The sequence below is a fragment of the Protomyctophum parallelum genome (assembly GCF_964188405.1).
Source record: "Protomyctophum parallelum genome assembly, chromosome: 16".
NCBI classification, from domain to species: domain Eukaryota; kingdom Metazoa; phylum Chordata; class Actinopteri; order Myctophiformes; family Myctophidae; genus Protomyctophum; species Protomyctophum parallelum.
In genome coordinates, this window is record NC_139711.1 from 44,144,004 (window position 1) to 44,155,223 (window position 11,220).

General features: G+C 40.3%; 1 protein-coding gene across 2 annotated transcripts; it reads right to left on the reverse strand.

The window, feature by feature from the left end:
* Positions 1–1,987: 1,987 nt before the first annotated feature.
* Positions 1,988–5,760, reverse strand: LOC310873165 (uncharacterized protein). 2 transcript variants are annotated; one of them, XR_014570463.1, is made up of 5 exons: positions 5,711–5,753; positions 4,731–4,808; positions 4,505–4,563; positions 2,896–2,951; positions 1,988–2,487 (listed from the first exon to the last, which is right to left on the reverse strand). XR_014570463.1 is itself a non-coding variant. In XM_083785489.1 (5 exons), exons 1-5 carry the CDS (start codon positions 5,739–5,741, stop codon positions 2,161–2,163), a joined length of 555 nt encoding a protein of 184 aa, XP_083641615.1. In that variant the 5' UTR covers positions 5,742–5,760; the 3' UTR covers positions 1,988–2,160. The 2 variants fall into 2 exon arrangements, 1 of the variants encoding a protein (XP_083641615.1); XM_083785489.1 differs by having other exon boundaries at positions 4,505–4,567; positions 5,711–5,760.
* Between the last annotated feature and the right edge of the window lie 5,460 nt (positions 5,761–11,220).

Sequence of the window (11,220 nt, forward strand, 5' to 3'; positions counted from 1 at the left end):
CGTTGAGGAACACTAAAAAAAACTTCTCTATATTGTATTTTTATATAAAGCATGAACCATCTCTGAGACCAAAAATAATCAAGTGAATGAGAAATACTACCAAAAATATGTCCTATCCTATTGTTCTAGTATCCACATGCTCAAATGTATGTGTATAACAGTTTAGCCATCCTAATAAACTATAGACTATGCACATGCATCACTTTTCCTTTACCTTTACCTTTCTTGACAAAATTAGCTCATGTAAAACAAAAAAATTTGATAATTCAAGCTTTCCCTACAGCTGCATTGTTGGTGAGTTTAACGATTAACTGTGTTTAATACAATCAGATAGGACTTTTCTGTTTGGATGTACGGGCTGTCAAGGCCAGCACGTTTTCTGTCACTCAGTAGGCGTTCCACAATCAACAATCGACAGTTTAAATGCAGGGTGTACAACAATCTTGTGACGTTGCAAATTCTGTGACTGCGAAAAAGCCTTTCCACACACATCACATTGAAAGGGTTTCTCACCTGTGTGGATTTTCCGGTGTGAATTTAAGTTGGACATGCTGATGAAGTGTTGTCCACACTGATCACAACCATATGGTCTCTCTCCAGTGTGAATTCTCTTGTGTTCTTTAAGGCTGGATGTTTGAGAGAAGTGTTGTCCACACTGATCACATCCATATGGTTTCTCTCCAGTGTGAATTCTGTGGTGTTTTTTAAGGGTGGACATGTGAGAGAAGTGTTGTCCACACTGCTCACACCCGTATGGTTTCTCTCCAGTATGAATTCTATGGTGTCTTTTAAGGTTATTAAAATAAGAGAAGTGTTGTCCACAATGATCACAACCATAAGGTTTCTCTCCAGTGTGAACTTTCTGGTGTTTTTTAAGGTTGGACATTTGAGAGAATTTGTGTCCACACTGATCACACCCATAGGGTTTCTCTCGACCAGTGTGGATTTTCTGGTGGCTTTTAAGGTTAGACATTTGAGCGAAGTGTTGTCCACACTGATCACATCCATAGGGGTGCTCTCCAGTATGAATTCTCTTGTGTTCTTTAAGGCTGGATGTTTGAGAGAAGTGTTTTCCACAATGATCACATCCATAGGGTTTCTCTCCAGTGTGAATTATCTCGTGGCTTTTAAGATATGCCATTCTAGAGAAGTGTTTTCCACACTCATCACATCCATAGGGTTTCTCTCCAGTGTGAATTATCTGGTGTTTTTTAAGGTTGGACTTTTCAGAAAAGTGTTTACCACACTGATCACAGCCATGCTGCTTTGCCAAGCTTCTTTGTTTATGAATTATCTGGTGGCTTTTAAGGGTGGACATTTGAGAGAAGTGTTTTCCACACTGATCACATCCATAGGGTTTCTCTACAGTGTGAATTTCCTTGTGTTTTTTAAGGTGAGCCATTTGAGAGAAGTGTTGACCACACTGATCACATCCATAGGGTTTCTCTCCAGTATGAATTATCTGGTGTTTTTTAAGGTTGAACATTTGAGAAAAGTGTTGACCACACTGATCACATCCATAGGGTTTCTCTCCAGTGTGGATTATCTGGTGTTTTTTAACGTTGGACTTTAGAGCGAAGTGTTGCCCACACTGATCACATCCATAGGGTTTCTCTCCAGTGTGAATTATCTGGTGTGTTTTAAGGCTGGACATTTGAGAGAAGTGTTTTCCACACTGATCACATCCATAGGGTTTCTCTCCAGTGTGAATTAGCTGGTGGTTTTTAAGGGTGGACATTACCGAGAAGTGTTCTCCACACTTATCACATCCATAGGGTTTCTCTCCAGTGTGCATTTTCTGGTGTGTTTTAAGGTTGGACTTTTGAGAAAAGTGTTGACCACACTGATCACATCCATAGGGTTTCTCTCCAGTGTGGATTTTCTGGTGTGTTTTAAGGTTGGACATTTGAGAAAAGTATTGTCCACACTGATCACATCCATAGGGTTTCTCTCCAGTGTGAGTGTGAATTTTCTGGTGTTTTTTAAGGTTGGACATTTGAGGGAAGTGTTGTCCACACTGATCACACCCATAGGGTTTCTCTCCAGTGTGGGTTTTCTGGTGGCTTTTAAGGTTAGACTTTTGAAAGAAGTGTTGTCCACACTGATCACATCCATAGGGTTTATCTCCAGTGTGAATTATCTGGTGTCGTTTAAGGCTCCTCATTTCAGAGAAGTGCTGTCCACACTGATCACATCCATAGGGTTTCTCTCCAGTGTGCATTCTCTGGTGGCTTTTAAGATTGGACATTTGAGAGAAGTGTTGTCCACATTGATCACATCCATAGGGTTTCTCTCCAGTGTGAATTCTCTGGTGTTTTCTAAGGCTGGACATGTCAGAGAAGCGTTGTCCACAATCATCACATCCATAGGGTTTCTCTCTTTTAAGTTCAGACATGTTATGGTAGTGTTGTCCACACTGGTCACAGCCGTACTGTTTTGGTTTAGCCAAGTGTCTTTGTCCAGGGAGGCCAGACTGAGGATGCAACACTGGATTGAAAGATAAAAGGAGTTGAAAGTGTGGAGTGAATATTACATAATAGTTCCCAAATAAATATGTGCAAATTAATTCCACATAATGTGTGCATTTTAAGAAAGAATTAACAATTTAAATAAATGAATAGACAGACATGTGTCAAATAGCTAAATAACCATGACAAAAAACAAACACATCATTATATAACAATCATTAAATTAATAATATGTTCATTGAACAACTAAATATACAGGTATTAAGTGGTTACATAATACTACACACAATTCTATTCTGTGAATGAACTGCGAGACAATAAAAAGGCAAAGACAAGACATCAAATTACGGGTACTATGAAACAAAGTGGAAGATTGAGAATACAATGAATATTGATAATCTTATGTTATTGAGAGTAAGTAACATACCGTAGTCTTTGTTCTCCTCCCGTTCAGCAGCGTTGAGGTTGAGAGTTCATCTTCACCTGAAAATTGGAGTCCACAGTCAGATCTGATTAGAATTTATTACAATCCTAGAGGAGTTGTGGAGAACTGACAACTACACACTCTTCTTATACTAGAGAGCCTGAGGTGGAACCACCAACTGCTTAAACTGCTTTGAATGATTGGCTAAAGACAACAATAGCGCCATCTCCACCAATCACAATCTAACAAACTGCTGATGTGCTCCACCCCTCCCTCCTCCCCTAGGCATGTAAAAGTACGAAAAGTATTCATTCAAGATGCACCTAAAGTACCAAAAGTAATAGTACTCATTGTCAATCAAACGTATAGGCTAATAATCTTTTGAAAATAGCAGATCTACAAGCGTAGATTCAACTATTCTTTTGAGTGAGTGAGTGAGTTTGGACAAGGTGGTGTAGTTTTACAATGAGTCCACTAGATGGTGCACATTGACCACATTAAATAAGTTTTGATACAGATGGGTCTGTTCACTTGTCTTAAAGGCAGTGGTGTACCAAGTACATTTACTTAAGTACTGTACTTAAGTACAATTTTGAGATATGCATACTTTACTTGAGTAAGTCAAATTTTCAGTACTTCTACTCCACAGTCTCCACTACATCTCAGAGGCAAATATTGTTATTTTACTGCACTATAATTATGTGAAAACCTTTAGTTACCGGTTACTTTGTAGGTTGTCATTAGTATTACAAAACACATTGTAACTGTTGCCACTACAAGTAATATAATTTGTTTATATTTCTAAAGGGTATAAGTTCATAATTAAGAAGTTCATATTCATGTTAAAACATTATTTCATGTATTTTTCTTGTCAAGTTGTAATACTTTTATTTTGAAGGGTCAATGCCACATTCTGTGTCTCGTTTGGTCTGCTCTCATCATCTCAATTGGTACACAGCTCTGTTTGCACTGGTCACACAGAGACTTTAAAGTTACATGAGACTGTCATAAGAAAGGTTATAAGGACCCAAGACTGAAGAGATTCCCTTCCTTGTTTTATGCACGCAGCCAACGAGGTATCTGTTTGTTTGTCTGTATTTTACTTATGTGAAATGTTTACATCTACATGCTGTGCATGGTGTCGTTTTATGTTAATTGTAACGTGCTTGGTTTTATTGTATTGTTTATAGTTTTCACGGTGTGTTTGAAGGATTGAAGATCGCCTTCAAATAAATCAGTAGAGGAAACCATTTGTGTCTGTCTGTGCTCGGAGGCAGTTACACACATACAGTAACCACTTCAGCCCTATATGCATTTTGACCATTTGAAAATACAAAGGCATATGCGTCGCATCCTTAGAGTATATATTGGTCGCATGACTCGCATCGCATACAATGTGTCGCATCGCGTTGCATTGTAAGCTTGTAGATCGGCTATTTGTGAGCATCGGCTAATTGTGAGCTTGTAGATTGTCTATTTTCAAAATAGGACATTCTGCGTAATGTAGGAGTAGTTCTACATTGCAGTATTGATACTATTAATTAAGTAAAACAATTGAGTATTTGTTTCCACCACTGCTTAAAGGCAGAGTAAGTATTATAAAGGTAACCACCTTGACACGGCTGTAGAAGTAACCTCAGGACACACCGCTCTCTGTTGGTTGTTTGTTTTCTTACTGCAAAGTACAAAACAACAAGAGATATCGAATGCAATAATGAGTGAATAAACACAGATAATAAAGACATAAAAACAGTCACACTAGCAATAATAATGGAACCAAATAACTAAATAACACAAATACAATACATTTAATTATATATCTGCACATTGAAACATACCTGCATTGCAATGGTGCAGTGCACAGCACAAGGGTGATGGATACAAGTCGAAGTCGTACAGCTTTCTCTTGAGAATGCCTACAATGAGATTCAGCAAAACCCAAATCACAATTCTCTTCGAATGTTATGCAATACGGTACCAGTTTGCCCACTAGGCGCACGTAGACTGTACAGTACACTGAGTACAGTCGCCAACCCTAAAGCCATTCCAGCTGTTGTAGTAGTCTGTACTACAACTCCCGTGATGCAACGGAACATGTCACAGCAAGCCAGGGAACATATCAAAGCATCTCCGCCCGTCGTATTTTACAGCATAGAGAATCTTTAGTTAACGGTACACAGAGTACGTTTCCTTATACGTACGTTGAGATATGTGTACTTTACTTGAGTATGTAAAAATGTCAGTACTTTTACTTCTACTCCACAGTCTCCACTACATCTCAGAGGCAAATATTGTTATTTTACTGCACTATAATGATGTGAAAACTTTTAGTTAGATTTTCATTAGTATTACAATGCACTACAGTAACCACTTCAGCCCTATAGGTCTATGCATTTTGACCATTTGAAAACATTTTCAAAATATTTGTAGGCTATACTATTTGAAAACTTGAAATAGGACATTAGTAGTTATTCATTAATTGCAGTATTGATACTATTAATTAAGTAACACAATTGAGTATTTTTTCCACCACTGCTTAAAGGCAGGGTAAGTATTATAATGTCACAGCAAGGGAACATATCAAAACATCTCCGCCCGTCGTATTTTACAACATAGCGAATCTTTAGTTAACGGTACACGTATACAGAGTAGTGAGAGTATACGTGTACGTTTCCTTATACATAATATACACATATCATGTAACCTTAAATTTCGCTGAAAGTACAATATGTATTGAATAAATAACTCTTTATTACACAGACGAACGGTGTAATAAAGAGTTTATTAAAGTTAAACAAACACACAATTGTTCACATACCTTTCTCTTCTCTCCCGGCCAGTCCCAGCATGAACGAATTACAACAACTGAGTGGGGGGACGGTGAAAATGTGCGCAGACCACTATATAGGCTACAGACGGGTGACGCCACTTTGAAGGACAATTCGCTTTAAACAGCGTCAATTATAGACTATCGTGAACCATCACCACATACTATGTAGTAAGAACGTGCGTTGACGTTGTCACCAATGAACCCATAGAAATCTAAGAAATACAATAACCCCACATCTGTTCACCCCTACCACCAGACTACTATGGAACGCCCCGGCTCAAACCACAACGCAGGCAGCCTATAGGGGCAATATGCTGTTTCTTGCATGACTCTGGTACAAACCACAGTGGTTTCCACTTGTGGCCCCTATATTAAATAGGTGGTTTAACCACCTATTTAACATAGGGGCCCATGCAGGGGGCCTGGTTTGTATAGTGTTTGCAATATTACCATTTACTATATTTATAGTAGCTAATCATTGCTATAGCTACCAGACTACCAGAGGATGACTGCTGGCCTGTTGGTCTGTGCCGTTCTACAGGCAGCACAAAGGGAGGCTTTAAAAAACGGCCAGTGTCCAGTGTCAGCCTCACACAGAAGTGTGACCTCACTGACCTCTCCCCTCCCTGCAGAGGGTATGCACGTGACATCATAGAGCACCGAAATCCTGACGTAACTCGCTCATCCCTTCGATTCCCCCGGTTCGCAGAAGTAATCTCTCTATGGAGAATAACATGGGCTCATCTTAATATTGTTGTGGTCCAAAAGTAAACACGCTGTCTCTGCGTTATTGTCAGGGAGGTGTCTCTGTATCGTTTGCAACAGTCAGTCACTCATATATGATACAGTCTGCTTCTAGTGAAAATGTAACTAATTCCGTAGCAGTAACATTAGAGTTTTCTCTCAGTCAGTTGATTCTTCATATCCATGTGAGTGAAACGGCCGGGGTGACATGTTTATTTTTCAAACACAGTTCTTATATGAGGCGATCTAAATTTCTAAAATACCCCTATGGGGATTACAATACAAATAAAAAGTACACAAACCTGTGGATTTGCGCCCTCTACCGATATTGACGTCAGACTTCGGTGCTCTATCGTACCTGGAAGTTATGCATGGAACGCCCACTGAAAAACTACTTTCTGGCCCATTCATCCAAACAGAAAAGTCCTGTTTGAATTATCTGCAAAGTTTTTGTTTCATAAAAATCCACCATAGAAAGGTTATGAGCTATTCTTTCTGTCAAGAAATGCCCTGCATTTGATTATTTTCCTAAGTGTCAGAGTTTGGAAGTGCTTGTTTTCAATAACACAACATTCTGCATTATGTGACATTTAGAAACAGGTGGTACGCAGGGCGGTTGAGTGATTTCCAACGAGCGCTTCCAAACTCCAACACTCCATGCTGCTCAATGTTTTGCCACAGCCTCAGTCTAGATGAGGGGGGGGGGGGGGGTTGTCCGGATGGGGAAATCATGCGCGTGCTCTCTATTACTCTCTATTATATAATGGGTTTTTTTTGGTCATAAAACCCAATTACTGCATGCCAAGACTCCAGGTTTTCTTCAGAATGTATAATGTCAGTGTCTGTATGCCACTGATTTACTATGACACTATGGAACATTATGAGGCCAACTATAGTGGTTCTCAAATGTTTTATTTAAAAGGATCAAGGGGGTCCATCCATGGAACCAAATAGACCCGTAACCGTAAGGGTCCATTTGGTTCCATTTGTACACTCTCAGAGTTCACTGTTATGGTCCTAAGTATAGGCCAACTACTCTTTATCTGGTGATATTATATTGTCCGCTCATTTTGTATGTCCGTGGCAAAAAAAAAAAATTGACAAAAATGTCCACCACAACGCAGCGATGACCCATTACACTTGTTTACAATAGGGTCCACCATCCACCAAGGGAACATAAAAATATACAGTGACTCAGTGAGGGGAAAAGGGGGAGTGGGGGGACTCAGACTTTTTTTACGGGGGCCAGTTTCGAATTGCAGCCATCCGTATATAGGTGCCATTTGAGAGCGGCTTTGAAGGAGTCAAGGGATGCACATGTCTTGATGACTGTTGGTAGGGCGTTCCACATTTTGGTGGCATAGGAGCAAAATTAATTTAGTCCCTATAGCTTGCTTGTGCCAAATCTGGGTTGCACATGGTTTGTTGAACTTTGTGGGTGTGGACTTAACATTAAGTGTCCACATTACGGAAGTAGATTTAGACAGGTTAATGGGTATCTTGGTGGTGTATCGAATCTTGTGAATGTGAACCAGACTCACTGAAATATCCTGTACTCTGCTGTCAACCCTGCGTGTGTGCGTGGTTGGTTGGTTGATGCGAGGAGGAGGAAGGTTGAAATGATTGTGTTGATAATCTGACTGCTGTAACTGCTGCGTGTCTCTCTCTCTCCCACGCACACACTTCCTGCTCTGATGATGGGGGTGATTCATAACATAACTGAATGTTTCTACTGTAGCTATGTTTTTTAAAACATGAGTATACTTCTACCTCACAACTGCATCAACATGTACGCCTCCATGTCCTTCCTGGTGAGTGTAAGGCCCAGGATTCCAACCCCATCCTTGCCGCATGAAAGTAAAAGCTCTTAGCGACGTAGTTCTGTGTGGTGGCGCTACGACAGTCCGATTCACGTTTTGGCCGATAACTCTTGAACCTACGGTGAAGTAAACATTGAAGATGCTTTGCTACAAGCAGAATCTGCTAGAGCTACTTACAGGTGTTGCAGCCAAGTTCCTCCTCTTGCTGGTAATCCTCGGTGGATGGATGGTCTGAGCGTTACGAGTACCAGCTGTCAGGGTCATCAGCTGGGAGCCTATCCTTCCTTGATGTTTCGCCCCATTCATCACCAGAACATCTCCGGATGGTGGGGCCTGTGGTCAGGGACGTCTCCCTGGATGGTGGGGCCTGTGGTCAGGGAAGTCTCCCTGCCGTTCCCTGCAGCTGGACTCTTTTTTTTACCCCTTGGATTCCTTAGATTATTACGCAACTCTCCAAATCAACCATGCCCATTTCCACCTGTGACTGTATTCCAAACTTTGCTGGCCCACAATCAGCTACCTGCGGCCTGGCTGGCGGAGACGTGTGTTTTAGGATAGAGTGCTTTAAAACATCACTAGAATGTAAGTTTTAAACTCACAGCTGAGCCAGTTGAACTCCATGTCAATAAACTCTGTTAACTTTGACCGCTAATATTAAGACGTGTGAGTTTTGCCAAAAGCCAGCATGGGAAGAGGAAGTGATTTGAGGTTCCCAACGAACGCACGGCACAGCCCAATTATCTCTGCCGGGATATCATACATACATGCAGCCGTGTGCGTGCGCGCGTGCGCGCGCGGCATGCATGTGTGTGTGCATACCTGTGTCCCCGCAACTATCTTGCATACCGAGGCAGTTCAGTGTCTATTTGAACCTGCATTTATAATACAAATCTTTCTCTAACCCTGACATTTTAGTCCTCCCTTATTTCCAAGAAAAAGATTAAATCTCACATTTTCTCTAGGTTATATTAACAACATATCATATTATAATAATGAATGTATTATATTAACAACCGGTATCATATTATAATGCAGTGGTTCACAAAGTTGGGTCCGGGGACCCCCAGGGGTCCTTGAGGGAGCTCCAGGAGGTCCCCAGCTAAATGATAGTTTTGAACCAAATGGACTAACTCTGAGAATGTATACAAATGGAACCAAATGGACCCGTCAGAATTAACATTAATTTTACAATATAAATTGGGGTCCCAGCGATAGAAATGCAATTAAATGGGGGTCTGTAGACTAATAGGCTATGCATGTCAAACTGGGGGTCCTTGAAATTAAACGGGTTGCTAGAGCCGTAAAAAAAAATCTTCTCTTATGTGGGTCCCTGGAATATCTTTTCAAAATGGGGGTCCGCGGGTTAATTAGTGTCAATTTGGGGGTCCTCGAAAGTTTGGGAACCAGTTATAATGTTTCTGAATGTATTGTATTAATATATCAGTATCATATTATAATGTATATGTCTGTACATGAGCTGTCACAGAATCTGACATTTCTTTTCCATTTTAAAGTATTTTATACTAAGTATTTAATATGTTAAGTATCAAAGTACATAACAATATGCAATACTTTGAATTACATTCAGATACAGGGCTACATGTCGTCATAGGAAAATAGAAGGGAACCCGGCTCTTCATCTGGTCAAAACGTTTTGACCAGATGAAGAGCCTTGGCTCGAAATGCGGTCAATACTTTTGGAGCATATGAGTGTGCGGGTTGACATCTGTCTTCTATTTGAACCCAGCACCATAAGTGACGTTTTTATTTTTGATACGTTTATTTGACGGGGACAATACAAAAAACAATGTATCAAGTTGTAAAAACATGAAACCGTTGCAATGTACAGTATATGGGTTTGTAGCTAAAGGCTAATTTGCAACCCCAGTCCTTGGTTAGGCCTTTCTAAAGTTCTATACCTCCGCCTAAAACAATCCTTTACAAAATACCTATACTAAAACAATCCTTTACATACAAATACTAATACATCCAATACATAAGTACAGTAACAGTTTTAAACACATTAGTGTTCACACCTCTGGCCCGATTCCAACCAGAGTTTGACTTCATCATATTACGTCTTACATATATACGTGCATATTTTACTATAGTTTCTACATGTCATCATAGAAATACATCAAAGTTACAGTTACTCATGTCATCAAAACAAGACATTCTGCTTCATAAGCATTTTGGGGGTAAACATCCGGGTCCTCACATCAATAAAGCGCTCACCGTACCATACCACCGTACTGAGCCGTGATCAAATGAGGGCAAAACAGAACACATGTATACATTACAATGATCACAGTACCTGAGCTGGGTTTATAGTGCTAGAGTGGGACAGTTTAATTGCCCACTCGAGTCCATGTTCTTTTTCTCCTTTTAAGTTCAGTTCTTATTTGTTTAAAAACAGTGTTTGCATCTATTATATTATAACATTGGTCTTTGAGTCTTCCAAATCTTAAAAACACACAAATACAAACCCAAAATAAATCATAGTTTTCTTTTCCACAGTTAAAATCACCGTTTATGTTTTTGTGACATGGCACCCTTTGCGCCTATATGGTGCATCTTGCCCCGGACTGCTTGCGACCTGCTACAGTCTATGAACAATTAGTGCCATATGGTCTCCAACAGTCTGGCATGCAGGGGCATTAATGTCCAGTTAGAGCCTGGACATTTCTTTGATGATATTCCCTGACCAGCAGTTTCCTGTTGTTCCCTGTGTGTGTGTGTGTGTGTGTGTGTGTGCGTGTGTGCATGCGTGTGTGCGTGCGTGCGTGTGTCAACCATGTCAAACACATCACCTCGTCATCAACTCTTGCTGGTTAATATGTCTCATTATAGTATTGAGTTCAAACTGGTGGAAGAGACTTGCTGACACGTGTGTGTGTGTGTGTGTGTGTGTGTGTGTGTGTGTGTGTGTGTGTG